At 51.5% G+C, this 25,880-nt stretch overlaps 11 protein-coding genes across 11 annotated transcripts; 10 read left to right on the forward strand and 1 right to left on the reverse strand.

Annotated features, from left to right (window-relative positions):
• Positions 1 to 695: 695 nt before the first annotated feature.
• On the forward strand, positions 696 to 3,269 carry CONPUDRAFT_145894 (GRAM-domain-containing protein; the record flags this gene model as incomplete). Its single annotated transcript, XM_007773809.1, has 9 exons — positions 696 to 1,252; positions 1,335 to 1,438; positions 1,507 to 1,875; positions 1,931 to 1,969; positions 2,030 to 2,104; positions 2,159 to 2,302; positions 2,400 to 2,462; positions 2,548 to 2,673; positions 2,730 to 3,269. Exons 1-9 carry the CDS (start codon positions 904 to 906, stop codon positions 3,267 to 3,269), a joined length of 1,809 nt encoding a protein of 602 aa, XP_007771999.1. The 5' UTR covers positions 696 to 903.
• Positions 3,270 to 5,132: 1,863 nt separating this feature from the next.
• On the forward strand, positions 5,133 to 6,738 carry CONPUDRAFT_92076 (carbohydrate esterase family 4 protein; the record flags this gene model as incomplete). The annotated part of the gene is made up of 7 exons (XM_007773810.1): positions 5,133 to 5,241; positions 5,353 to 5,757; positions 5,817 to 5,900; positions 5,955 to 5,975; positions 6,026 to 6,072; positions 6,119 to 6,521; positions 6,587 to 6,738. 7 exons carry the CDS (start codon positions 5,133 to 5,135, stop codon positions 6,736 to 6,738), a joined length of 1,221 nt encoding a protein of 406 aa, XP_007772000.1.
• Positions 6,739 to 8,712: 1,974 nt separating this feature from the next.
• Positions 8,713 to 10,893, forward strand: CONPUDRAFT_84052 (carbohydrate esterase family 4 protein). Its single transcript, XM_007773811.1, has 6 exons — positions 8,713 to 9,031; positions 9,203 to 9,595; positions 9,650 to 9,733; positions 9,788 to 9,903; positions 9,959 to 10,313; positions 10,378 to 10,893. The coding sequence occupies exons 1-6, from the start codon at positions 8,926 to 8,928 to the stop codon at positions 10,587 to 10,589; spliced, it is 1,266 nt and encodes a 421-aa protein (XP_007772001.1). The 5' UTR covers positions 8,713 to 8,925; the 3' UTR covers positions 10,590 to 10,893.
• A 338-nt stretch (positions 10,894 to 11,231) lies between these two features.
• CONPUDRAFT_145896 (uncharacterized protein) lies at positions 11,232 to 12,476 on the reverse strand. The gene is made up of 2 exons (XM_007773812.1): positions 12,241 to 12,476; positions 11,232 to 12,185 (listed from the first exon to the last, which is right to left on the reverse strand). Exons 1-2 carry the CDS (start codon positions 12,455 to 12,457, stop codon positions 11,377 to 11,379), a joined length of 1,026 nt encoding a protein of 341 aa, XP_007772002.1. The 5' UTR covers positions 12,458 to 12,476; the 3' UTR covers positions 11,232 to 11,376.
• A 1,314-nt stretch (positions 12,477 to 13,790) lies between these two features.
• On the forward strand, positions 13,791 to 15,212 carry CONPUDRAFT_167739 (uncharacterized protein; the record flags this gene model as incomplete). Its single annotated transcript, XM_007773813.1, has 4 exons — positions 13,791 to 13,800; positions 13,858 to 14,201; positions 14,268 to 14,569; positions 14,629 to 15,212. The coding sequence occupies exons 2-4, from the start codon at positions 13,957 to 13,959 to the stop codon at positions 15,210 to 15,212; spliced, it is 1,131 nt and encodes a 376-aa protein (XP_007772003.1). The 5' UTR covers positions 13,791 to 13,800; positions 13,858 to 13,956.
• Positions 15,213 to 15,454: 242 nt separating this feature from the next.
• Positions 15,455 to 16,161, forward strand: CONPUDRAFT_84055 (uncharacterized protein). Its single transcript, XM_007773814.1, has 3 exons — positions 15,455 to 15,859; positions 15,922 to 15,959; positions 16,017 to 16,161. Exon 1 carries the CDS (start codon positions 15,568 to 15,570, stop codon positions 15,757 to 15,759), a length of 192 nt encoding a protein of 63 aa, XP_007772004.1. The 5' UTR covers positions 15,455 to 15,567; the 3' UTR covers positions 15,760 to 15,859; positions 15,922 to 15,959; positions 16,017 to 16,161.
• An 18-nt stretch (positions 16,162 to 16,179) lies between these two features.
• CONPUDRAFT_156820 (uncharacterized protein) lies at positions 16,180 to 16,886 on the forward strand (the record flags this gene model as incomplete). The annotated part of the gene is made up of 9 exons (XM_007773815.1): positions 16,180 to 16,240; positions 16,297 to 16,329; positions 16,379 to 16,398; positions 16,459 to 16,473; positions 16,534 to 16,572; positions 16,628 to 16,656; positions 16,710 to 16,723; positions 16,777 to 16,808; positions 16,863 to 16,886. 9 exons carry the CDS (start codon positions 16,180 to 16,182, stop codon positions 16,884 to 16,886), a joined length of 267 nt encoding a protein of 88 aa, XP_007772005.1.
• A 102-nt stretch (positions 16,887 to 16,988) lies between these two features.
• CONPUDRAFT_84056 (uncharacterized protein) lies at positions 16,989 to 18,038 on the forward strand. Its single transcript, XM_007773816.1, has 5 exons — positions 16,989 to 17,047; positions 17,111 to 17,242; positions 17,302 to 17,536; positions 17,591 to 17,639; positions 17,696 to 18,038. The coding sequence occupies exons 2-5, from the start codon at positions 17,137 to 17,139 to the stop codon at positions 17,942 to 17,944; spliced, it is 639 nt and encodes a 212-aa protein (XP_007772006.1). The 5' UTR covers positions 16,989 to 17,047; positions 17,111 to 17,136; the 3' UTR covers positions 17,945 to 18,038.
• A 453-nt stretch (positions 18,039 to 18,491) lies between these two features.
• On the forward strand, positions 18,492 to 20,105 carry CONPUDRAFT_167741 (Clavaminate synthase-like protein). Its single transcript, XM_007773817.1, has 7 exons — positions 18,492 to 18,611; positions 18,684 to 18,794; positions 18,864 to 18,974; positions 19,031 to 19,390; positions 19,456 to 19,606; positions 19,675 to 19,766; positions 19,844 to 20,105. The coding sequence occupies exons 1-7, from the start codon at positions 18,504 to 18,506 to the stop codon at positions 19,970 to 19,972; spliced, it is 1,062 nt and encodes a 353-aa protein (XP_007772007.1). The 5' UTR covers positions 18,492 to 18,503; the 3' UTR covers positions 19,973 to 20,105.
• A 1,009-nt stretch (positions 20,106 to 21,114) lies between these two features.
• Positions 21,115 to 22,546, forward strand: CONPUDRAFT_145898 (uncharacterized protein; the record flags this gene model as incomplete). Its single annotated transcript, XM_007773818.1, has 8 exons — positions 21,115 to 21,214; positions 21,269 to 21,343; positions 21,394 to 21,519; positions 21,580 to 21,623; positions 21,780 to 21,815; positions 21,887 to 21,917; positions 22,116 to 22,366; positions 22,504 to 22,546. Exons 4-8 carry the CDS (start codon positions 21,607 to 21,609, stop codon positions 22,544 to 22,546), a joined length of 378 nt encoding a protein of 125 aa, XP_007772008.1. The 5' UTR covers positions 21,115 to 21,214; positions 21,269 to 21,343; positions 21,394 to 21,519; positions 21,580 to 21,606.
• A 415-nt stretch (positions 22,547 to 22,961) lies between these two features.
• Positions 22,962 to 23,564, forward strand: CONPUDRAFT_61661 (uncharacterized protein; the record flags this gene model as incomplete). The annotated part of the gene is made up of 2 exons (XM_007773583.1): positions 22,962 to 23,147; positions 23,391 to 23,564. 2 exons carry the CDS (start codon positions 22,962 to 22,964, stop codon positions 23,562 to 23,564), a joined length of 360 nt encoding a protein of 119 aa, XP_007771773.1.
• Positions 23,565 to 25,880: the final 2,316 nt, after the last annotated feature.

Below are 25,880 nucleotides of genomic sequence, written 5' to 3' on the forward strand. Positions count from 1 at the left end.
TCAGTTATACCTACATATCGTGCGCCGATTATGCGCGCGTGTAATTGCCTCCGCTTGTGCCTGCTACTTATGCTGTCTTTACGGATATCGGTTACCCTTTGTTTCTTGATATACCTGGTACTTTGTGGACTTTGTGCGTTGTAGACGTGCAATTGGACTGTTATTTACGAGTTAATGACAAAAATGTTTGCTCTTGGTGTTTATTTGCTTCCCATCTGGTTCTCGACTTCTAGCTGCATACATCCTGAACACGAGATGCTAGTCCTTGTTCTATCAAACGAGACGGCCACAAGATACGTTCTTCGCCGATCATGAAATCTCTCAGCTCTATCAAGGTAGAGAACAATCATTGTTTCATTGGATGATATCGCATACTTAAGTTCCGAAACACGAAGTATTTATGGTGCAAAGTATATTCGCTTCGTACGTGTGGTTGCGCCACAGTCGGTGGTCGACCATTAGCACGCTCACATCTCTGGATTGTAGCTGTGTACGCACGGGGCTGGGGAGCGTAGTGTGCACGGAACTAATGTAGGTATACAATTCAGAGACACGAAGGAAAAGGTTGAGAGACTAAAGGTAGCGGCGGCGCGCGCAGGGTGTGGGTGGGCGGCGCTAAGAACGTGGAATGAATTGTTTTGTACAGGCGATGTGCAGGGTTTGGCTTTAAATTTGTAGTACTTTTACCCCTGGCACGCGGTCTACGTGCGCCAGATTTATTCTTGAACTGAATCTCACTCGCACCGTTTGACGTTCCATTCGTTTCGATCGTCGACGCGTTGCCTTTGTTTCCCCGCGCTCACTCACTTGTTTCAACGCTCACTTCTTCAACACTAACGGCTGCTGCTGGTGAAACAGATCACCCCACTCGCTATCGACGTCGCAACTGGCGACGTCGATCCCATGAACGCCGCTGTGTCAGCAAGCATCGGCTCCGTCTCGGATGCAGGTAAACCAAGCTCGGTAGGATCTACAGGGGCTGTGACACGCCATATCGGCGCAATCAGGGACGATGTGAACGTAGGCGGGGAGGACGGCAGCGGTGTGCATGAGGGTGTCCGTGGCGCCGGGATCGGGAGCGACGATGACGAGGAGGAGGAGGAGGAAGATGAGATCCAAGACGACGAGCTGCCAGTGGGATTCGAGGCGGACGATATACCCGTGACGGGCTTTGCGATGTCGAGCAGCAGGCGGAACGCTGACTTTCATAAGCTGTTTCCGGGTATTCCGGAGGATGATTATCTGATTGAGGGTGAGTCTCTCTCTCCCCGCGCGGCTCTTGTGAGCGAAAGAATGCATGTTGATTAGTGTGTGGTGGATGGATGGATGGGTAGATTATAGCTGCGCGCTCCAGCGCGAGATTCTCATTCAGGGACGGCTCTATGTCTCGGAGAACCACATCTGTTTCCACGCGAACATCTTCGGGCTGGTTACAGACGTGGGTCTCCCCTAGTCTTTCTACCCCCCCGCGCATCTAATCTCGCTCTCCCTCTTCCAACCCCACAGCTCAGTATCCCCATCTATGAAATCACGTCCATCGAGAAGAAGATGACCGCGCTCATGATACCCAATGCGATCCAGATCAAGACGCGTCAGGCACAGTACACGTTCGCGTCCCTTCTCTCGCGCGACACCACATACGACGTCATTTTCAATATATGGCGCCTCGCACGCCCTCAAGTCAAGGAGGAATCGAGCGCTGGCGTCGATGATGCCAACTCGGGAAACAGGTCGGTTGCGGGCGCAGGTGCCGACGAGTCCAACAGAAATCTTGTCGAGACGATCAAAACTTCGACTTCCCAAGAGGGAACAGAGAATGTCAAAACCACGGCAGATCACTCAGGAAAGACACAGAAGCCGATATCTGGTTTACCGGTGATAACAAATTCTGGATTTTGACCCATTTCCCTGGCTCATGTTACGCGCACAGACATCGGAGTCGACTGATAGTCTTGGGAGTTTCTTGAACGTAGGTCTTTCCAGTAAATTTAGGGTGTCAAAAAACTAGCGATAATATTTCATTTCGCAGAGGCCAGCCGTCGTTACGAACAAGAATAATGGGCAGAACTGGGGCGCCTTTTTTGACGAAGCTGAGACCAATGATGTAAGTCCATCCATCATTGGCAACACTGAAAGAGATTGTATGACACACATCAAGAGTAACCAGCTGCCGATGAACTTACCGGAAGATTACTCGCCTCAAGATATGCAGGAACAGAGGCCAATGACTTTGGGTGTCAGACGGGTTTATAGCCAGCTGCTGGAGCGTTCAGCGAAATGGTTTAGTAACAAGTCGGATGATGTGCGTGTACTCTACATTTCACTCTGCCCAACTTTTTATCGACTTCTGTCGCTGTCGTTGAACGAACAACTTTGAACCCAATCTCCCAACAATCAAGGTTGGAGATCTCTCCCCTGATGGTCGTGTAAACAGGGTTACAAGCACAATGCGGCGAACATGGGTGAGTACATCATTACTTTGCCTTTTTGTACTGAGCACAGCTGTTTCATGGAACCTAATTTCCACACCTTGATGTTTTTCTACAGACACGGGTCATGAGTACATGGGAGAGCGATACTGACGGACAGAATGGTGCTGCAAGGCCAGATTTTCATCGTATGCGCCCTGTCACCCGCGTATTCGCCACAATCTTCCCGGCATACGCCCGGCCGGTACGCAGATCCAGTCAGTCCTCTTCGAACATTTTTGTCACATGACCTCCTTTCAGCGTATTGTGGCGGCACGAGATACCAATGAACGACGACGAAGAAGAGATAATGCCACAGCTGACGCGGACGGGTCTGACACTGATTCAGATTCAGTGGGATCAAACGAGGGTGGTCAACGCAGTGTGGCCGACGAAGAGCAAGTCGAAGTGCGACTCACAGGAAGAAATCATCCTGTCATCGACGCCCATTCCAATGAGGCAGAAGTGGAGGAGAGTTACCGTCCATTCCACTATGCACTCTGCTGCTACATGTGCACTTTCTCTTGTACTCGACGACAAACCCGATCTCGTTCCACACGTAGGGCAGAAAATCCGAGACCCGCAACTAAACCAGCCATAGTTCCAATATCGGACGAGATGAAACCGTCTCAGTCCGTTAGCGGGGACACCTCTGCAACGTTTCCAGCTGGGCAAACGGACTCGAGTCCGGTGAACACAGAACCGGTCACCGTGGACAGCCATACATATCCGCCTTCTGCTCGCGCACAGAATAGGAGGGTGACTTTTGCTAAAGTGCCAAGATCAAGCAAGTTCAGTTGATGTCCAGACTGCCGGGGTTGGTACCCCTCGTAGCATCGAGAAAGAGTCGCTTTCCTCGTGAGCCATGCAACAACCTTGTCACCCCCCAGTACTATACTATTGGGAATGGTCGTGTGAATTATGATCTTTCAACGTCTTTGCACTTACATGTTCTTTGCTCACGGAAATTTGTGCTTCGTTCAGCTTAGCTGGTTTTGGCTGGACATATTCATGAAACCCTCCGAGCACAGGGCGCTGATACTCGCGCACCTTAAGTTATCCTATTCATAGCGTAGTTCTATGTATAGGCCAAAAATCCAGGCAAGGTTTCGGCATATGCGGCGTGGAGGACATGTGTCCATACCAATGCCAAACCGCCGGGTCGTCGTACATCATGTATGAAGGCATGAAGGCAAGTGCTGTACCGGCGACGAGCTCCTGGTAAGCATGAGCATCTTATACAAAAGAACTTATATGCTTCGAGTCATATTAAATGCTTCGTTCTTCTCATCTCTCGGAGGTTGTTGGGTCGGATAGGAGGCGGTGTAGTAGGCCGCCGCCGCCTAGAAGGATGAGGTGAGGATGGGGGACATACCTGCGTGCTGCGTTGAGCGCGGATCGTTTGAGGCGAGACGGGACCGAGCACGAGAGATACGATCCGTTAGGCGTTAGACGAGGATGGCTTGGCAGGGGATGGGACGGGATCATGGGGGACGGTGGGCAAGAGTAATAGGCGTGAGACGCAGAAGGGGAGGTCGACGGCGATGGGGTGTGAAAGCTGGCTGGGGGGGTTCGCCGTGGACTGCCTTGAATGGCGACTTCGAACACGAAGCACGATTAATCGCGGAGGTACGCATTGGCTCGAGGTATTCTTGGATGCGCATGTCTCACGAGCATGACGGAAGAAGTTTGTTCACAGTGACGAGTTTCGGAAGGCTACCTGGCAGAGGTGCGCGGTCAGTCATACCAGTGGGGATGCGACGGAAGAGACGATGAGAGCGTGTCGTGCTTGAAGTGTCGCGATGCTGTAAGATGCATGGTGGTGCGTGGGCTGCGCACGTCGCGAGCCCAAGGGAGGGTCCTGGCGTGGTGCGAAGAGCTGATCCTGCGACGACCAATATGTCGTGTCGGGGTTCAGGAAGCTGGCGGAGATGAGCTAGAAGATAGCTTGGATTGAATGGGTGAAGACCATGAGTTCGAGGGTGATGTGGACTAAGTCGGATCTAGAATCCTGCAAGGCAAAGGCTCGATGCATGTGGATGTGGGTCCGCCAGGGAGGATGCGCTCGTGACTGGTCCGTGCGGAGTATCAGCGCCCTGGGGGCGGGAGAAGGTGGGACCTTGTCAGGCAAACGTGATGAGTTGCGTCAGAGGTGAGCTGAGGAAAACACGTTCAGTAAAGTGCCTCTTTCCAGGTTCTGCAGGAAAATTGTTTCCCTTGACATCACTGCCATGCTTTCCGTCGACAGTCCAGGAATACGACCTGAGAACTGAGAAGCGACATGTTGCGGGACCGGAAGTCTGAGAAAGGGCATAAGGGTGTTCTTCCGGGTGTTCCGCGACATTCCAGCGGGGCGGAGGAGGCCATGATCTATTTATAGTCTCATTCAGTTGCAGTAAGGCTGTACTCCCAAAATAGGACGTATGCGATCATAACCCTCTGCTGCATGGTGGGACAAGTGGAACTCGAGTATGGAAACGCCAATAAAGGACCAGGGCCCTCAGAACACTCCAGCTATTCTTACCCTGCCTCTTCCTTGCTTCCCTCCGTCTCATATTCAATCACCAGCGCTCCAGCTGCCTCTCGCGAAATAAGAGACAGCCAAAACACTCTCCTTCAGTTCGACAAGTCGATCCTTGCGCTTGTGAGACCTGCTTTGCAAGAATGAAGTGGTCAGTCAGATCACTTGTTTCCGCCTGCCTTCTCGCCTCCACCTTGGTGGCCGCTGCTCCCCAGGACAGAACAACCGAGCAGGGCGAGGCACAAATCACTGGTGAGCAGTCACATCGTGTTCTCACAGCGCCTATCGCCCTTACCACGCCACCACCTTCCTTTCACGCGCCGCGCGTGCCTCATGCTCTCATCCCCCGATGACCAACAACAGACCCCAACGAGGAATGCACCCCCTACTCCTATGCCCCCGTCAGCAACGCCAAGTCCAGCTTCCCCGCCGTCTGGCCCCCGCTCAACGAGTCCGCGACGATCGTGCCCAACGACAACGAGGCCATGTCCATGTTCCAGGCGCTGAACTCCTCCATCCCCAACATCGCGCCGCACGGCACGCAGCCCGGCTCGATCGAGGGCAACTTCACGGGGAACAACTACACGGCCGCGGACCCCGACTGCTGGTGGACGTGGGCCCACTGCGACACGCCCAAGTACCCCGGGCTCGAGCCCGATCTGACGCGCGTGCCCGAGCCGGACACGTTTGGGTATGGGTTCGACGATGGCCCGAATTGCAGTCATAATGCGTTTTATGACTTTTTGGCGGAGAACAACCAGAAAGCGAGTGAGTTGTGTCGGTTTGGGGTTGTGTTGAATGGTGTTGGCTGACAAGGGGATGTGAAGCGATGTTCTTCATTGGTAGCAACGTCATGGACTGGCCGTTGGAGGCGCAGAGGGCTATTGCGGATGGGCATCAGGTCTGCGTTCGTGAGTATTCCATGCGCTTATGTTGTTTCACCATGAGCTAATCCTGCTTGGTAGACACATGGTCACATCGTTACAGTTCGTATTCTCACTTCTTGGACCACTCAACGTACTTAGCGCATCTATAGTGACTTCCCTTACCAACGAACAAGCCTTCGCCGAGTTCTACTACACTGTACGTCTCATCCCTCGTCAATCTACCACATACTCATCCCGAACAGATCAAAGCCCTCAAGCTCGTCCTCGGCGTAACCCCGACCTGCTGGCGCCCGCCCTACGGCGACGTCGACGACCGCATCCGGTACATCGCCAAATCATTTAACCTAAGCACAATCGTCTGGGAATACGACTCGAACGACTGGCGCGCGGGCACGGGCAACATCACGGACGCGGACGTGGACGCGAACTACGAGGACCTGATCACGGCCGCGCAGAACGGGACGTTTTCGACCGAGGGCACGATCATGCTCACGCACGAGCTGAACAACTTCACGATGAGCGAGGCGGTCAAGTTTTATGATCAGCTCAAGGGCGCGTTTAAGCATCTGGTGCCGATTGCGGTGGCGCTGAATGATACGAATCCGTATGCGGAGTCGAATTATACGATGCCGACGTTTGAGCAGTGTATGTGTTTCTTTTCCTGTCGCTGTTCTATTCCGTGTGGGATTGTGGATTAACATTGTTGATAGATACGAGCGGAACAACTACCACAGGCTCGAGCGGCTCATCGAGCGGCAGCAGCGGTGGCTCTGGCTCGAGCGGCGGCGCAGCGCACAGCTCGTGGAGCACGCTCGCTGCTGCGCTTGCTGGCGCTGCTGCGGTCCTTTCCGCACTCGTATGAGTGCAACCCTCCTGGGTCTCCGCATACCTCCATCAAGCACCTTTTCCCAAAACTAATCATCCCCTCCCCGTTGGCTTCCGTTTACGACTACTTACGACTACGCTAGCTATGGCCCCCGATTCGACTCGACGTGGGGGTAATATGTGCTTGCTTGCCTTCCTGTGTTACCGGTTTGCCCTTATACTTACCCTTCATTGACCATATCCTATGGCGACTTTGAACGATGGACCTTTTTCACGACATGATAAACTGCGCCGGTGATTTGTGTTTTGAGTTCGGTTTCTGTACGTATATATTCCCGATTGTAATACACATACCTTTTGTATTCCCTTCGCTTGCTTGTGCTGCCGTGGTCGTTTGTTGTACCCTTCCTCTGCACAGCTCGCAATAGCTAGCGTACGTATTCTGTACTGTTGCTCGACGCGCACGTTTATACACGCAGGGCAACTGATTGTCTCGCTCAAGTTGTCCTCACCAGCGGGCGGTGCTGTTACTACCATTAACCATAGATTGTGATTCTGCGGCAGGTGAGTGAGGCGTTTGTTGCGAAGGCATGGAGCAGGCAGTGATGCGCCTTGAAACTGGGGTCCTTCGATTCTCCAAGTGAAAACTGTGCTCCACACCGGTGATCGTGACGTGCTGGCGTGTTCGCTTCGGTGATAACAGCGAGACTGGCTTGATGATCGCAGTGCCCAAGCACCCGCGCTGGCTCGGAGTCGAGTTGGCTGTTAGCTGCTGGCAGATGATTCCGACGCTTCGTGTACTGTACGCGGAACGGGTCCGGTGGGGGTCGGTTCAATGCGGTGCAAAGACACCGTCAGTTTGGGCTCACGCTCAGGCGCTCGAGTGTGAGTGTGGTTTAAGCAATGAACGTATGGCCATTGTGGCCTTCGCGAGGTCACGATAGCGGGCCCGTAGCGGACATCGTTTGAAAACCCCGCATGTTAGGTACCAAGCCCCTGAATTGGGCGATCGAGGATGACGCTTTAAAGGGACTCTGGAGAAGATTTAGACTTTGCGGCGCTCCATCTCCTACTGTATGTGGGTTTCCCATTTCATTATGAACATACGTGCGCCAAGGAGCTTGGCAAGGAGGATCAGCGCTGGGGCAGAGGCTGACGGGACGTGTCTCGCGTAGGAGGAACTTGACCTTGGCATGCGTGCTTTCTTGTATGTCCTCGTCGCGGATGTATTTTTTAATCGATGTTGCGATTAGGCGAGGCGAGGCAATTTGGCGCTGAGGGGCAGAGGTGGATTTCTGGTCGTGTGCCAGTAAATCTACCTTCTTGCAAGTTGCAATGATGGGTGTTCTTCACACTGGCTCGGAGGTGGTCACGCTCCGTTGTCGGCCGATGGCTAATTCGGTTCAGGCGGGCCGCATGCGCGTGTTTGGAAGGAAAACGCCTGATTTTGGTGATGCGGCCTGCTGGCGGGGTATCTATTCTTAGACGCGCCGAGCTCGGCGGGAGTCTGAGCACACGGGGGATGGAGTGGCGACGGTCGTCAGCGATTGAGTCAGAATTCGAAGAGGGAGGGTCTCTGTGAGAGACCATGAGGGGAGCCTGGAACGTCGTCATCAATGTCCCTCGCGATGAAGGAAATTCGTAAAGCCTACGGTGGAATCAGGTACGAATGGACTTTGGTGACTGGCGCTTGCTGTGAATGGTACCTGTCTGTACTAAGCCTGCGCTGCAGAACAAGAGCATCCTGGACAGCTAGCCCCCAGCTTAGGTCGCAACCATCCTGAAGAGTTCGGATGGAGCGAAACATTCGCGCCACGCCATGCGACGCCAAAGTGAGGAAGAAGAATTGAATCGCGATCAATCGGGGTCAATAATTGGGCCCTAGAAGGAAGGATAATTGGCGGATCTAAGAATAGTAACCGTCGGCATGTCCGGCATCGAGCTGAGGCGTAAATAAGAAACGACAACGGATGCCTGTTTGGTTCCTTACCGTTTTCTCTTGTTCGTCTCCCTCACCGTTGTCGACGTCCGCCCCATCTGCCTCCTGCTCGAGCCATTCTTTTCTCGAGCTCTCTTGCTTGCTCACCGGATTCGCAGCTAGACTGTCCGCACGCCAACTCGCCCGGGCAACGCTCTTTGTAGACTCGACCCGTTGCATACCACAACTCTGCCCAAGTGACAGGATAATACCTCAAATTAGCACCACTCACACACGCGTTTAAAAATGCGTTTCGCATCATTCCTTACTTCGACTTCGCTCTCGGCCACGCTTCTGGCTGGCTCTGCTATTGCTCAGCGCACCACCGAGCAGCAGGAGGCTCAGATCAACGGTGAGTTGTTATCTCCCGTACCCGTCGTTGGGGCCGTTGCTACGCCCTGTCCCAGCGCCTATATGCGCCCTGTCCCACCCCTGGAGTGACTTGTGCCTGCCTTGGCCTCTCCGCATCCTCTGCCGTCGCATTGTTGTTCGAACTGTTGATGCTCACGCAATTCCACTCTAGATCCCACCCAAGAATGCACGGCCTACTACTACCAGCCGAGCGCGTCCCAGCTCTACAACTTCCCCACCATCTGGCAGCCCGCGTCCATCCTGAGCAACGACACGGACGCTCAGGCCAAGTACCAGAGCATCCAGAGCGCCATCCCCAACATCCAGCCCAAGGGCACCCAGCCCGCGTCGCTCATGGGCGACTTCTCGGGCAACCAGTACTCGTCGAGCGACCCCGACTGCTGGTGGACGTATGACAAGTGCATCACGCCCAAGATCTCGGGGCTGCCGCCCGATGTTGCAGCTGCGCCTGAGCCGGAGACGCTGGGCTTTGGGTTCGACGATGGTCCGAATTGCTCGCATAATGCGTTTTACGACTACCTGCAAACTAAGAACCAGAAAGCTAGTGCGTGTTGTCGTTTCTTTGGTTTGCTCGCTGGATGCTGATGATGTGTTGCAGCGATGTTTTACATTGGTTCCAATGTCATGGACTGGCCTCTTGAGGCTCAGCGTGGTCTTGCCGACGGTCATGAAATTTGCGTCCGTAAGTGAAGTTGATCGTTTCGTTTTGTATCGTGTGTGCTGACTCGTTGGGTAGACACCTGGTCTCACCGCTACATGACTTCCCTCACGAACGAGCAGGCCTTTGCCGAGCTTTACTATACCATGAAGGCCATCAAGCTTGTCGTTGGCGTTACCCCCACCTGCTGGAGGGTAAGTTTGCGCAATGTTTCGTCACATACCAATGCTCATAAATCGTGTTCTTCAGCCTCCCTTCGGTGACATGGACGACCGTATCCGCTCCATCGCTCACTCTCTCGGTCTCACCACCATCGTCTGGAAGTACGACTCGAACGACTGGCAGGTCGAGGCTGGTCAAGCCACCGTGCAGCAGGTCAACCAGAACTACCAGAACCTGATCAACGGCGCCAAGAACGGCACATTCGCTACCTCTGGCGCGATCATGCTCACGCACGAGCTTAACAACTTCACCATGACCGAGATGATGACGTACTATGACCAGCTCAAGGCCGCGTTCAAGTACATTGTCCCCGTGCTCTCATCGATCAACCAGACGCAGCCATACGTCGAGACCAACTACTCGGCGCCTACCTTCGATCAGTGTAAGTTTTTGCTATTTCTCAAGCGTTGACATTTGAGCGTGTTACTTACGATGTTTGTGTTTAGACATCAGCGGTACTGTTACCACCTCGGGCTCTCCGCCCAACCCCAGCACGCTCCCTGGTCTTGCCCCCGCTACGACTGGCGCTTCGGGCGCTGCGAGCACCGGCGGTGCCAGCTCGGGCAAGAACGGCGCGATGGGCGGTATGTCGTCGAACATGGGCGCGTGGGCCGTGACTGCCGCTCTCGTGGGTGGTGTCGTCCGCATTATGCTCTGATGAGCAGGGCTTATCGCATGATGGACGGACGGACTTGGTCGTATTTGATGGACTTGCCCAGTGTCACCGTCGCTGTCGTTGTCGTATTGTGTCACGTCGCGTCGTTTGACTGCTACATCCTTTCACATCGTAGCTATAGCTAATGTTTCTTTTGTTTCTATTGCATTTTGCATTTTGCATTCTGAGTTCGTAAGCGTTTGACGTAGAGTGATTTGGATGAGTTTTCGTTTTGTGTCTTGGCGTGGTGGATTGAGGTCCAATATACCGTAGTTTTAGCAATGCATACCATTATCACCGATGGGCGATGAGCTCTGCTGTGTTTCGGTGAGGTCTTTATTCAGTCGATCGAGTTGTCGTACGGATGTGGTGAGCGAGATGTAGTCAGTGAGAATGAAGGTGGACAAAGTTAGCTGTTGCGTTTGTATGTGCCATGCTGGCATGTAGTTTGCGGTATGCTTGCACCTGACGCGATCGATATATACATTTCCCTCGCCTCCCACTGGAACTTCTGAATATGTTTTCAATTCATCCTCTGACTGTTAGTCGTCGCTTCCTTGGGTGTTTGGCCGGCGTACACAGCTTCTCAGTACCCTCTTGCTGTTTTAGTAGATGGGTCAGGCACGTAGCAATGCGAAGGGTATTCATGAGTATACATTAACGCAAGGTTGAGGATACAAGAAGTAGAGTAGACTGCTTAATGCGCGAGCTAAGAAGAAATCGTCGCTGTCGAAGCCAGGCATAATCGAAGCTAATGAAAGAAGAAACTTGAAAATTTGCGAGATCCTATTCACGGACAAGAAAATTTGGCACCTAAGCCTATAGTAGAAGAAGCTTCCGAGAAACCAGTCTCGGGATGCTGTTTGGATGGCCCTGCGTACGGGTTGTGCTGTCGAGAGAGACGAGCCAGAAGCGAAGATATCATAGTTGAGACGCCCCCACTAGGGGAGGGTTTTGAAACAGTCGTTGGGAAAGAGAAAGAGGTATCGCTGTGATTGTTGCTGGTAGCAGAGATGTCCCTCAGCATGATGGCCGGACGGGGGAGAAACCAGTCGCAAAACCGGACGACGGGGACCTTTCTTCTGATATGTCTGCGAGGGGAACGTGATGCCTGTCTCGGCGTCGACGGTGAATGGAAAAAGCATGAATCCGAATGCGAATACAAGGTTTGACACGATCCCTCAAATCCCGTTGTAGAGTCGACCACGAAAGCGATGTCGGCTTCGTGGGTATACTCGAAGACGTCTGGCGGATGGATAGATGTTGCCTGAGCCTGAACATGCATCTGCGAATTGGAATGAGGAGCAAGCGAGGGATCGCGATGGCGCCTGAGAAGGTCGGAAACGGAGGCGACGGAGCTGAGCGCGAAGAGGAGAGCAGCGTCGCAGGTATCGTCTTCGCCGAACTCGAAGAGCTTGGATGCGAGCTTTGCGCGTTGAATTGGTCGTTTGGTGCGTGCCGAGGACAAGAATGTAGGGAACGACTCGGGATCGGCGTCGAGTTGAACACTTGGGAAAAGTTCTTGCGGAGAGAGGTCTTGGGAACGCTTACAGGCGGTAGGCTGAGGGGATGCTACGTCCATGACGGGCTCAAGGGCGGCTGAGGAAGAGGGGTGTCAGATTCAAGCAGCGCAAGATCCCACCATGGTACTCACTTGCGCCACGTCCCGCTTCTCCTCCTTGGATTACCCACTCAATACTTGGGGTTAGGGGTGGTTTCCCTTCGTCCTTTCTGAACCTGAATGCGCGCTTGGTTTTCTGAACGAGCGAGGTGACACAGACTCCAAACCGCTTGCGAGGCGAGGAGTACGAGCAGGAAGCATTGATGGTGTCCCCACCTTTAGACTTGAGGTTGAAGGCAGAGAGTTTCATGGTGTAGACGAAGTGTCGTAGTACAGGCTATAGACGGGAAGAAGTGATAAAGAGAGTATGAAAGGGGAGTTAGGGGCTCGAAGAGCGAGCATTTATACTAGGCCTGGCATTGAGACTGGCAAGCCTCTTAGCCCTAGGCTTCGTTGCAGACGGCATTCCCGGTGGTTTGATTTACCTCTTGACCAGTCCAAATAGTGACTATTGATCGTATGCCGGGTCTCATTCTCTAAGAGAGCGCTGGAGGGCTGGTCCTGCAAAGATAGAGAAGCGTGGAAACGAGTAGGATATGCTTCACGCATGCCGAGTTTAGAGTACTGGAAGGGCAAACGGAAAGGTCTTCATGAAAGTGAGAACGCTGCATGTATCATTGAGCTCCGAGCTCCGACCGGATGATGCCGGCACCCGTCCCGAGCTTGGGTTTCTGCTTGAGCGCTTAATTAAGGTGCCCTTGGTTCAGTGAAACCTGCATCTACACCATCCTTGCACGCGCGCATCAAGCTGTTTCCCAACATAAAGGCTCGCATGGAGCATAGGGAAACGCGTCATCAAGATAGTGACAACATCTGAGCAGCAATACTTATGCCCCGACAGCTTGGGCATCCCTGTGTGTTTGATTCAACGGACCTTTATCACTTGACGGGTCGCACGGCTGACACAGGCTCCTACAGGCTCTTTAACCTGAAAATCAGGGCAAAAGCTAAGGGTATGCGACATCATACGATGTGTTGCAAGCCTGTGTCGGGCGAAAAAATACCGGTGTGGGGGTCAAGTGATGACACGAACGCGTCAAGCGCATTGCACTTGCCCATGAATTACCAATGAGTGTGTTCTGAACGTTCTGAACCCTTGCATTTCCTTTAGACAATCCCAGACAATTCCCCACTCACTCCATTGTGCACAGGTTTTAGAGACGCGGTCATGACATCGTGTACGGGAGTATTCTCCGACGCGTTGGCTCAGCTGATGTACCGAAACCTGATGTCATATCGTTGAACAACTGATATATGATGGTGCACATCTCTTGAATCGACATTATTTTGTTGGCAATGACCGCTTTCTAGGATCTATCGTTCACAATGCACATATTACGCGCTACAAAGGTCCACATCTTCCCCGACCTTAAAGTTCCGGGACGTTGGCGAAGATCATGGCTAAGTGACGCCGATTTTTCTTGTTATGTCCATCATCTCCGAGTCATGCGTACGAGAGACTATCCCAAAATCGTCCTCAACGAATACCACGATGTCAGAAATTTTGGAGTCCCCGTACACGAGACGTCCCAAACGTCGTTCTTGCTCCTCTTTTATCGTCATCATGGACGGCCACATCATCGAACCGAAGATGTAAGCCATGCATATGGTTATTGGAATGATTCCGCGTTGACACCAAGAATGTTCTAGGTATCTAGCCATATATAAGATCAACGAAATCTAGCATTCGACATCTCTCAGCCCTCTGCGCGTCTCTCTAGCGATCACATCGTCTCTCATATTTACAACATGTCGGGAATGCTCATCCCCATCCTGAAGTGGGTTGGCTCCATGGCCGCCAAAGCGTACTGGAACGCCATCCAGAGGGGAGCCGCTGGACCGCCTGCCGATCGCATCGACGAAGTCCTGAAAGGTCAGGAACAGATCATCACCGAGATCGAGAATCTCTCAATCAAGATCGAGATCGTGCATGCTATGAAGCTTATTCTTTACTGGACGAAGCGTTTGGGTGAAATCATGACGGAGATGAAAAAGTGCGTCATTTCCATTGTCCCGAGCTTTCGTCGGCCCCTTAGTACGACTTATTGACATACGAGTAGATCCGGCAAGATTAACGTAGACAATCAGAATTACCAGGAGCTTCTCCGAGCTCTCCGAAGTGAAAGTGACGGTGTTCGTTACCAGACCTTCTCTATCCATACGGCGATCATGGGTACGCCAAACAACCCCTTGGGCGGTGACGCTCTCTCTACTTGGCACAAGCAGGCCTACAACAAGCTTTCTGACCAGTCCAATTTCGACTACCACATGTCTGACTACGTCAAGGAGCTTAACGGTCGCATCACACCCGTAGCCTATCTTCTTCGTCAGGCTCTTATCCTGAGCATGTTCACAGCCGGCAGTACGTGATTCATCGTTTGGCATCCCCTTCTACCGCTGATGTCCATCGTTATCTGACAGCCGAGGATGACGCTGAGAGCCTCAGAGCTGAGTGCCAAACCCGATGCAGCCAGATGGTTGACACCTTGTATGGCACGCACTACCCGCCTGCGCTCCGCTTCCTCAAACCGAGCTTCGAAGATCCTGGCAAGCAGCTGGGCACACAGTACTTCTGGTTTAAGCAGAAGGACAAGGACGGTTACTATCTCGTCATGCAGGATTTCTACATCCCCAGTCTCGGCTCCTTCAACCGCGCCATCAACCGCAAAGATCCGGAAGTATGGGCATTCACCCTCAAGCAGAACGCGCACGAGCTTGGCCCGATGCAACTCATCTCCGCATGGGCGAACCACGGAAATCAACGGATCAGGCGTCACTGGCGCTGGGCGCAGGAGGGATGGAAAGGCGCTTGGGAGTACGAATTTTCTACGGACAATAGTAGCGACAGTGATGAGGTTCTGTTCAAGCTGATCCCGCTTCAGGCTAGCGAGGCAGGCTCGGAGCCGGCTCTTCGGCTAATACCGTACTCCACCAATAAGGCGGCGGTCAGAGATAAAAACGGTACATTTGATTTGGTCTTCATACCATCCAAAATATCTCTGTAGAATCGTAGCTGACCTAAACTTCATTATCTTGTATCCCCCGTGTACGATGAACCTCATTTGCTTGTCATCTGCGCTAGATTTGGGAAGGGTAGAGTTCCTACAAAAATCTAAGATGATGATTCACTCCAGTGGACGTTTATTGCGTCCTCGCAAAGTGCAAGAGTCTTTTGAACTCCGACCGAATGCCGATCCGTCGACGCGTCCCTCCACCTCTTCCATCCAGCTTCCATCCTCAAGCTCAAGTGCTCGCATCTCAGCGCTCAGGATTTGACCGAGGTCAAGCGTTCGAATCAAAAACACCGCCAGAGAGTATGGAATCATAACGCCCCCGCTTTAGAGACGGTCTCCAGTCGGCATGAGCGAGTTGGAGAACACGCCGAGAGTGAACACGTGCGGACTGGGGTTGACCATTTCTCGAACTAAATGGTCCGCAACTCAAGTTAGAATGCGCGCCCATCACCTTCAAATCGGACTAACACAGCCATCTTGCGTAACTATTCTCGGATTTGCGCCTATCGGTGCCATGGTCTCACCAAACAGCAGCTGATCGCTCGATAGTCAAGACATGATGGGCTATCCCACAGGAGTATGTACAGAACCTCATGCAGTCAGGATGATGTCCTGCGATATCGCGCCCCAGAGATAGCGTACGTATCGCAAACCTCTATCTACCTCTATGTGATGGTCGATGATCACCCGTGGTCCGTAGTGGGTCCGTGTGCCACTGATCTTTCCATGGACCACGCTGTAAGTCGTCACGTTTCAGTCTATGCTGTGCCCCTTCTGTGTACCAAGACGTCTTAGGTCAACTGGCTCGATCAACAAGCCACGCCGCCCATCCCGGCATGTGACACACGGACTGCGTTTGGGGCGATGATGCATATCGTTCAAAGACGAGCCCCACAGCAAGGGTTACATGGTTTGACTTCTAGCGCGCCCTTTCTTACCCCCAACGTTTTACCGCCAGATGTCCGACTCGCTTTCTGACGCTGAGTACGTTTACTTTCTGCAAACAGGATATGGAGCGCGTGAGTACCTTATCTCTACCTTCCAATCAATCACTTTTTCTCACAACCCTTGGAAGTCGCCGTGTTCGCTATCGTGGTTTATGACTACAGTGAGTGAGCCTCTTGATCGCTAAGTTGTACTGGGACTAACGATTGTAGCCCTCACTCTGAGTCGCGAGGTGAGTGATTTTCGGCATTGAGTGAGAGCTCTCAAAGCAGACATGTACGACGGTACCCAGGTGGATCTGATATGGGTGAGCAAATCTGTTATGTGACTCAAGCTGCAGCCTGGCTCAAACAATTACCGGTGCAAGAAACGACGCTGGACCCTTGTAACGTGGCTCTACGCCATCGTGAGTTTGTTCACCAATGCCTAATGTACACGCCTTAATCAATTGCTGCCAATAGTCGCGCTACTATGCTATGATCCTATCTCTGTAAGCTCCTTGCTCAATTAAGGAGGTAGATGGAAATTATTCATGAGAACTAGGTTTATCACAATTCGTAAGCCCACGTCGCCTGATGTATGGAGAAGCCTGCACGTTAAAATACCCCAGTTTCCGTTCATACACCACCAATGTCCTTGATGGTGAGTTCTCTGCCCTTCCCGCCGTCGCCGCCTCTCACTAATGACCTGTTCTAGACGTGGGTCTTGCTCGTCTTCTAACGTATCTCGCCGCGTTATTGATGACTAACGATGTGATTTTACAACTAGCTGTGAGATCCATGTACCTGTATGGTTTATTTGGTGACACTGAGACACCGCAGGTACGCGATTATCCCAGTTCACGTCTTGGTCTAGTTTCGTCGTTTCTCTCGCATCTCATGGTATGTTCCCACTTTCTTCTGTTACTGTATCTAATCAGAAGTATGTTAAACTGTCTTACGTAGGAATCATGGTCATCCGGATCTATGCCATGTTCTTCAAGTCGAAAGTGATTTTCGTGCTTTTGCTACTCAGCTTCTTGGCTGTGTCTGTGTGCAACGTCGTTGGCCTGATTCCGACTAGTACAGGCAAAGATGGTGAGTGCTTCCTACCGCCATGGGGATATTTCCGTGCCAGGCGCTAATTTCAAGTAAAGCCACCACTGTCTATGCGGACGGCATATTTCTCTGTGGCTTGTCGAGTGATTGGAACTACGCATTGTTTGCGAGCATAACAAGGATACCGAGCATGACGTTCGCGTTCCTTCTCTTCGCTTTGGCTCTATTTGGGCTCTACAAGCATGCAATGGAGCGCAGGCTGATCCATGGAGGGTGGTCAGCTAACCTGTGGATGAAGCTGCTAATGACACAGAGCACCATATATTTTGCTGCGTATGTGTCCCAAATATACCAAACAACGGATTGACCTTACCTTTGAACTGGTAGATGTGTGGCATGCGATGCGATCGTCATCGCGTGTGCATGGACAGATAACGTGAGTTCTTCCCCAGTCCCCTTTTACACCGTCAACGATTGCTGAATTACACACAGCTCACGCTAATAGCGTTCGGAGCGTCTTTGACGACCCTCAACATATATCTATTGGCGCCGCGCCTCCTGATCAGCTTCCGTAGCTATCACTCGAGGCACTCGCGCATTGGATCTGCTAACAGCTCGCTGGGATTGAGTTCACGTTCATCGATCGATAGAGATATTCAGCTGCAGAGCTTCGGCAGAGACAGCAGGACCTCGTCAGTGTTGAAGCTGCCGATGGGGACTTGGGAGGCGATCACCGGGTGAGAGAGGGGTATTAGCGAAATTGTGTCAAACATACTTTCTGCGTAGGTCTAAGCTGCATGATATACTGTAAATTAGCCCGCTAAATATACCCTAGCACGTTGTGCGCATGTGGGACATCAACTCATGAAAGTGCGCTAGTACACGCGCTGAGTGTTCCGATCGTCACCCTTTCAAGGAACACAGCCCAAACTTTGAGTACATCGTTGGCTCGTATCATTTTGAAGGATAAGGAGCCGCATCGGTACGTTTTGAGTACCTCGTGTAAGTACCGCTGCAAGCTCTGGAGAGGTAGGAGAAGGTTTCCCAGCAGCGATATCATCCGAGTCCGAGGAGACCAACTTCAAGCTCAAGATGCCGCTGGGGTCGATTCCCACGGGTTACAGCCTCCCTAATTCCGAGAAACTCGGCCGGATTCAAGCGCAGGCTTTTCATAGACGTCGACCCCTGTTCACAATGCGTAGGCCCGGTAGGGAGAACCTTGTCTAACGGTCGATGAGCGCATGCTCCTTCAACTTGCTTTCTTGGGACGAGCACAGACCACCCCTCTGGTCATCGTAACATGACGGCCACATTCAAGCAAGACAAGGCGCCTCTGCCCATAATCGACTTTGCCAGCTTCAGCGTTAACGCGGGAGACTTTGAGCCAGTAAGCCTAACTACCCTAGTTGTACGCTTCACCCGGCTGGGATAAGAACTGTATAACTGATGCTGCATACTATACTTATCAACCCGGGTGCAGGAAACTCAACGGATCGCAGACACCTTCTATGCCGCGTGCAGGGATGTCGGATTCGCCTACCTCATCAACACTGGCATCGAGGACGAAGACGTGCAGAAGATGTTTGAGTGGGTGTGTATAGTGCCTATCATGTCACAAGGCTATACCTGCTAACCTTATGGGGTGCTCAACGTTGCTTAGTCTAAGAAGCTCTTCGCGCTACCGCTCGAAACCAAGATGAAGGCGAAGCACCCGCCCGAAGGTTGGAAGCACAGAGGGTACAGCACCGTTGGGATGGAAAAGGTCTCCGAGGTGAGCTGACTTTATAATCTTCCTCCGTATGTTTGCCATGCTCATCCCCATGCTAGTCCCTCACCCTGTCCCCCGACCGTATCTCGTCGCATGTCCCTACACACGACCTCAAAGAGTCCTTCGACATGGGCTCTGACGCCCCTACAGCACGCTTAGAGAACGTCTGGCTCCCCGAAGAAGATCTCCCCGGGTTCCGCTCCGCGTCATGCCACTTCCAGAGCCTCTGTCGCACCTTCCAGATGACAAAGCTCCTGCCTGCGCTCGCGATGGGTATCCCTGGTGTGAATGATAAGGCGTTTTTCGATGGGTTTCATAGGACAGAGGACAACCAACTGAGGTTGCTGAGGTACCCAGGTGGTGAGGCGGAGGTGTTTGGGAGGGAGGGACAGGACGGAAGGCGGTGTGGGGCGCATACGGTGTGTTTGTTCGACTCTCTCCTCTTCAGGGATAGGAAGTATTGACGGTCTGGCCACACATAAAGGACTTTGGAACATGTACGCTACTTTTCCAAGATGCCGTCGGCGGACTCGAGGTCGAGGATCCGCATTCACCCGGGACGTTTGTGCCTGTGCCGCCCGTACCTGGTGCAGTTGTGTTCAACGTTGGCGATTTACTCATGCGGTGGTCAAACGGTGCGCTTCTCTCAATGCTTTCCTATTCACGTCGCGGCCTTCCCTTATGACTCCTCTCGACCCGATAGATACACTTCGGTCGACGCTCCACCGCGTCGTCGCACCAAGCTCCGTAGTTGGCAAGGGTGGACGTGTACCAGAGCGGTACTCGATACCTTACGTGTGTTTTGCGTTCCTCCCATCTCGCATTTATAGCCCTGCTCACAGCGTATTCTTTTCGCTATTGCGAACTCGCAGTTCATGGGCCCAGACGCCAAAGCATTCGTCGAGTGTCTTCCCGGTTGTTCGGGCCCGGATCGGCCGGTGCGGTACGAGGGCGTCAGCGTAGAGAAGTACATCGACGACAGGTTGAACGCTACGTACTGAACGGCGAGGACGTCAAACGGCCAATGACAATGATGGCGCACGGGTGTTATGCTTTTGTTGTGATGATATATACCTGCTATAGTATGGTTAACGATGCTTACGCCAGCCCTTGTGTCTCTAGTAATCTGTGGATATTTGCTGTGACGAACGCAATCCAGTGCGAACCCCTATCTGATATGACTGTGCAATGCGACCAAGAGTCGCTGGGGACCTCTTTCATTCCAACCATGCCTTCGTCCTAAGCTCACTCCCGCTTTATGCTATAGGAATCTTACCAAATAAAGCACGATATGGTTCAGCTGCCTATTCTCTCTGCCCATGGCCTCCGTACTCAACAACCTCGACCGAAACGCGGACAATTAGGTGACTCTGACTACCTGAAGGACTCTTGCAACTCTCCCGTCAACGGATGCCTAGGCTCATCTATCTCGCGGAGCCTCTAACGGTAGTCGTTTTCCCTCCTGCTCGGGCATCTGCCCTTACGCTGGTGATATCGGGCCCGCGAGCTGGACTCCGCCAGCCTGCGGCCTGAGAACGCGTGCCCCTTCGAGTCGTTCGCGAGTAGCCGGGCGAGAGAACGACGCGTGGTCGCTGCATACTTCGCATATGGTGGCAATACCGTGTAGGGAGCTGGTCCACATTGGAGGAGAGGGATGTACGATATGTGATTTTTGGACATGATCGGAGAGGTCATCAGGGCGAAGCCAGCGCGTGCGTGACCTGTTCTACCACCCTCATGCTCACTGTTTTGGGGCTTATCTCTCCCGGGTAGTGGATACGTTGACGCTCGATGGCCTTGACAGAACTTAACCTTCTTCGCGATCCTTAATGAGTGATACGCCGTCTGCCGCGCGCTTACCGATGAGTCAAACTCAGTCTATCGGATACCCACCCCATCACTCCCTCGTACAGCAGTTCGTCTCTTTGTGCCAAGAACCTCACTATGTGCATGCATTGAGGGTGGAGGAACTTGAGTACATGACAACAGGGGCCTAGTATCGAGCCGATAAATTTTAGCGCCCGGAAGGCCCTCGGGTCCAGCTGGCCGAAGCATTCACGCGGTGCGTTAAAGTTTGAGCTCTATCTTTGGCATACAAGTATCACTGACGATATTAAATCCTCCAGCTGATTTGAGGGGTAGCCTCGGAAGCACTGTAGTTACGTCCTGGAGTCGGGGAGAAGGTCATCGGTGGCCTGTACATCCACATGCTGGTCTACGCGAATGGCAAGGAAAACATTTTGGTGCGTGCTCTCCCTTCATGGAATCACACTCGTAACTGAGCTGCATATATGTAGGGTCACGCGTTGGGCATGGATGGCGACGCAAGGGGACTGAAGCCCCGGTGCGAAGAACAAGGCGAGGAACGTGGTGTGAGGGTAATTCCACTACTATAATCAATGCTGTGCCCTAACAATCGAAGTCGTGGAAGGTATCAGAACTCTTCTTATCCCATAAAGCACTCATGTGGGATGCCTCGCGCTATCCGCCATCGCTATTCGCATTCCTGGCCAGCATGGAAACATATTATGCGTTTACCTCATAATAAGTGTGTCCCGTTTCCGCTTCAAACTGGCTTGTCCCTGATCAAGCTTACCACGTCCAACAGCGCCTCACCGTGCGATTTCAGGCTCCAATGGAAAGCGGGCTTGGGTAGATACTCATTCCAACACGTTCGCAACGTATCGTCTATCTTCTAGGCAGGGACAAAGATAACGCTCGCTACTCTTTCCTTGGTTGTCTGATCACGGAGCCATACCAGAGCAAACCATAGTGATTCTCTCCAAACTCACACACATTCGACAGCAGGACCAGTATATCTGAGTCTCGAACTAATCCTTTGAAGTAAGTACGACTCGCCAGGACTCAACACCACTTCTCTACGTCTCTTGCTGATAACCTCCGGCTTGTTTTAGGTGTGGCTCGAAACAGAAGCCACTTAATGCCGTGCGTGTTGGAAAGATTGTCCGCCCAGCGTCTTACTGCTCTAAATTAGAAGACGACGCCGAACTTTCCTTGCGAGGCGAGTGGTGCTTATGGGCGCTTGACCTTGTCCCTCATTTCGTGTCTTGTGCACGAGGATGCAGCATCAGATCATCATTCTGCGCAGCATGACCTTTGCACGATCCAATACTATTTTTACAGTCAACGCTGTGCTGCAATGCATTTCATCTGTCGCATTCTTCGTTTCCCCTGGGAGCCATGGTGTCCGTGCAACGTGAGCGACAAGCCCTTTCGGTAGACTGTGTGTGGCTCGACGGCTCTAAATCGACGTGCATGATTTTCTCGACCAAGGCTTGGTCTTGCCTGCGCAGTGAAATGATCATCCGTGAGCGTTTCGGTATCCGGTCATCCGACTCGAGCGCCCCTTCTGGAGGCTGGTGCTCGACAGATAGGTACACTGTATTCATTCAGCTCCACGATGTAAAACACCTTGCTTCTACGCGTGGACTACCAATCCTATTTTGGATGTCGGGGGTCAGCAAGCGATACCATTCGTTAATTGATTGGTCCTGATTCTAACTTTGGTCAGCTGGTGGAGTGAAACACAGAGGCCGGGTAGAGGGGCCGGATAGAAGCTTGATATTGACGAACGCTGTCGCTGATATTCCGCGCCAGACGTTCAGGACGGAAAGATACAGATTTTCGTCAAAATAAAGACGCCATTCTGTCTTTGTGAGACCCGAGGTGGTGCGGGCCTTGGCACTACCCTTCGTTGCGCACAGCATATCGTTAGGCTGCATGAATGCATACCGAAGTGTCCTACGTTCTGTATTTAGGCTACGGGCGTCACGTCTAAATGATACGTGCCGAAGGTCATTGTCGGCGTTCCAAGGTCCGAGGTGTATCACTGTGAGAGTGTATAGGGCTGAGTAGACGCGCTAACCCAACCTCTCTCTTTATCTCCCACCTCGATTCATCCCCGCGCGTTGCTGCCCTTAGTAGAGCATTCTTGTCACTCTCCTGAACGTCAGAGCCTACGAATTCACTATGTCAGGACCCGCTGAAGATGTTGACATCGACGACGTACGTGCAAGGTGCCCCGTGTTCCGAGTCCTAGTTATCGGAAGAGCAAACGCCGGCAAGACAACCATCTTGCAGAAGGTCTGCAATGTCGACGAGGATACGCAGCCGGTAGTCTTTGACGAAAAGGGTCGGAAGGTAAGTCTGGCACAAGTTTACTCATAACGTATTGCGGCGGCTCATCGCCAACAGATAAGCGGCATGTCAAAGAGTCTTCGAGTACGTGAACGTATACTCCCGCAAACTCTCATCTTTGTCTCATCTTGTACTAGGGAAGCATGAGCTATCTGTCGAACAAGATGAAAACCAATGATATTCTTCGACCGTCTCAGCAGGTGCGTCCAGCAACCTTTCTTTAGCTCGCTCCCTCAACATAATTCACGCTTGCTACGGTAGCGGGGTCGGCACGACATTTCTCACCAGGTCATGTATCCTGGCAGCCGCTTCGTGTTTCACGACTCCAGAGGTATCGAAAGCGGAGCCGATGACGAGATCAAAACCATTCGTAACTTCTTACGCGAACGGGCATCCAAAGTGTCTCTTGCTGAGCAGCTTCATGCTATTTGGTAACAGGCGGCAACATTCAACTCATCCTACCATGCTAACCTTCTCGTATCACTAGGTTCTGTGTTCCGATGGACAACAGACGCCCCTTTGTTTCTGCGGAGCTTTCGTTTTTTAACGAGGACACTGCCAAAGGTACGGTGTTCCCTGTATTTAAACCAAGCTAACAGCTACGGCAGTCCCGGTCGTGGTGGTGTTTACCAAATATGATGCACTACTTGACAGGGTGGCCAATGAACTAGGGCATACTGACATTAACAGCAAGAATACAGCTACCGCAGAGGCAAAGGCAGAGGCCATATATGAAGAGCAATATTACCAACGGGTTATGGGTACAGCACATCCACCAAAAACTGTTGTCCGACTTAAAAGTGGGTGATCACATTCTCTCTTACAGTAGGGATTTAACACTCATGGCTCAAAATGTGCAGAAATGCAAGACCCTGAGATAAAATGCCTTACACTATCTGAGGAGACAGCTAATGCAATTGACAACATTGCGTTGCAGCAGGTGTTTGTCTCTGTTCAGAAAAATAATTTTGATCTCTGCATGCATGAGGCTATAAGGTGAGTGCCTTGGTAGATTGTCCGAAAATCCGGATTTAGTGCTTGATATCACAGGTCATCAAAAAAACGCTTCGAGAATAGTAGTACAGTACAGGTATTACAAATCTGGCAATGGTTTCCCCACTACTGGGAGGTAATATTGATTCTCTATTGCTCTACTGGACATAGTTTAACTAACTATTGGCTTCTTGTCTATCAGTCTAGTGATTCTGTGAATGTAAGCTTTGATTATTAGTGGTTAAAATGCAATACTGATTTAGTTCAGATGAACAAGGTAATGGTACACTTGCGTGATTCTTGATAGGGGGCTGAAAGAAATTAGCCAGAAGATGTGAGTCAATGTCAGGAAAAACCAGACTATTGTGGACTATCACAACAGTGGATGCTTCAAGTACAGAAGGCAGCTAAGGTAAGCTTTGACAGTCATTCTGACTAACTCATGCTCATCTCTCTTTGCATCTTCAAGGAGGTAAGTTCTGGTAATCATTTTGAATGTTACTCATGCTCATCTCTCTTTGCATCTTCAAGGAGGTAAGTTCTGGTAATCATTCTGAATGTGGCTCATGCTCACTCCTCCTTTCATCTTCAAGAGAGTGAGTTCTGGTGGTCATTCTGGATGTGGCTCATGCTCACTCCTCCTTTCATCTTCAAGATAGTGAGTTCTGGTGATCATTCTGAATGTGGCTCATGCTCACTCCTCCTTTCATCTTCAAGAGAGTGAGTTCTGGTGATCATTCTGGATGTGGCTCATGCTCACTCCTCCTTTCATCTTCAAGGATGTAAGTGCTGGTGATCATTCTGGATGTGGCTCATGCTCACTCCTCCTTTCATCTTCAAGTTTGTAAGTTCTGGTGATCATTCTGGATGTGGCTCATGCTCACTCCTCCTTTCATCTTCAAGGAGGTAAGTTCTGGTGATCATTCTGGATGTAGCTCATGCTCACTCCTCTTTTCATCTTCAAGGATGTAAGTTCTGGTGGTCATTCTGGAGTGGCTCATGCTCATTCCTCCTTTCATCTTCAAGGGGGTAAGTTCTGACTGTAAACCTAGCTGCAGGGTTTACTATCTAAATTGATATATATTAGGCTGTGAGTTTTCAAATTTTCCAAGTTAGAGGCTTTACTAACAACATTTGGATAATTTAAGAAGGTTTGGCTTTTTACTGAGTTTTATTCTCACTGGTCATAATTAATCTTGAGCTTTACAGAAGGTAAGTGTTGATTACATCAGCTGTTCAGAGTATGATTCTCATCTCATGATGGATCCAGGTGACTGTACATTTTGAGACAGTGGTTTGTGATTAACACCTAGCTGCACTTTAGCTTGCTAAGGTAGGATGCAAACCAGTTATAACTCATGCACTAGTTCATCTTGTTTCATTCAGATGGTATGTTCCCTCTGAGCCTGTTTCAAGTATACATTCACATGGTTGGGGGTGGTGGTTATTCTGGTGTTGTAGTATGAACCATACAAGGTAAGTACCACCAGTGTATGGGTTTGAATGAGCACACCTTGATTATGCTTCAGGAAGAGGAGTTGACCCAAGTTCAGCTTATAACTGGTATTTTCCTCAAAGCACCTTTGATTAGTTGTTGACTTTGTTTTATAACAGCAGCTGCCATGATAGCTGTGTACTCCTTTGCCTATCACAAGGCACATGGTTATGGTGTGTGGAGCTGGTCTATTGGCCAGTACCAAAACACTCCCAATGTTCGAGAGTATATCAAGCACACCATTATGGAGGAATACAAGAAAG

This window comes from Coniophora puteana, assembly GCF_000271625.1.
Source record: "Coniophora puteana RWD-64-598 SS2 unplaced genomic scaffold CONPUscaffold_11, whole genome shotgun sequence".
NCBI classification, from domain to species: domain Eukaryota; kingdom Fungi; phylum Basidiomycota; class Agaricomycetes; order Boletales; family Coniophoraceae; genus Coniophora; species Coniophora puteana.

What these genes read in the sequence shown, in the direction of transcription:
- CONPUDRAFT_84052 (XM_007773811.1), top strand. Translation starts at nt 8,926, where the DNA reads ATGCGTTTCGCATCATTCCTTACTTCGACTTCGCTCTCGGCCACGCTT. An exon ending in CGGTCATGAAATTTGCGTCC is followed by an intron (nt 9,734 to 9,787) that starts GTAAGTGAAGTT and finishes CTCGTTGGGTAG; the next exon opens with ACACCTGGTCTCACCGCTAC. An exon ending in TTACCCCCACCTGCTGGAGG is followed by an intron (nt 9,904 to 9,958) that starts GTAAGTTTGCGC and finishes CGTGTTCTTCAG; the next exon opens with CCTCCCTTCGGTGACATGGA.
- CONPUDRAFT_145896 (XM_007773812.1), bottom strand. Translation starts at nt 12,457, where the DNA reads ATGAAACTCTCTGCCTTCAACCTCAAGTCTAAAGGTGGGGACACCATC. An exon ending in AGAAGCGGGACGTGGCGCAA is followed by an intron (nt 12,186 to 12,240) that starts GTGAGTACCATG and finishes CCTCTTCCTCAG; the next exon opens with CCGCCCTTGAGCCCGTCATG.
- CONPUDRAFT_84055 (XM_007773814.1), top strand. Translation starts at nt 15,568, where the DNA reads ATGAGCGAGTTGGAGAACACGCCGAGAGTGAACACGTGCGGACTGGGG.
- CONPUDRAFT_84056 (XM_007773816.1), top strand. Translation starts at nt 17,137, where the DNA reads ATGTTCTTCAAGTCGAAAGTGATTTTCGTGCTTTTGCTACTCAGCTTC. An exon ending in AGCACCATATATTTTGCTGC is followed by an intron (nt 17,537 to 17,590) that starts GTATGTGTCCCA and finishes TTGAACTGGTAG; the next exon opens with ATGTGTGGCATGCGATGCGA. An exon ending in CGTGTGCATGGACAGATAAC is followed by an intron (nt 17,640 to 17,695) that starts GTGAGTTCTTCC and finishes AATTACACACAG; the next exon opens with CTCACGCTAATAGCGTTCGG.
- CONPUDRAFT_167741 (XM_007773817.1), top strand. Translation starts at nt 18,504, where the DNA reads ATGACGGCCACATTCAAGCAAGACAAGGCGCCTCTGCCCATAATCGAC. An exon ending in ACTCATGCGGTGGTCAAACG is followed by an intron (nt 19,607 to 19,674) that starts GTGCGCTTCTCT and finishes TCGACCCGATAG; the next exon opens with ATACACTTCGGTCGACGCTC. An exon ending in AGCGGTACTCGATACCTTAC is followed by an intron (nt 19,767 to 19,843) that starts GTGTGTTTTGCG and finishes GCGAACTCGCAG; the next exon opens with TTCATGGGCCCAGACGCCAA.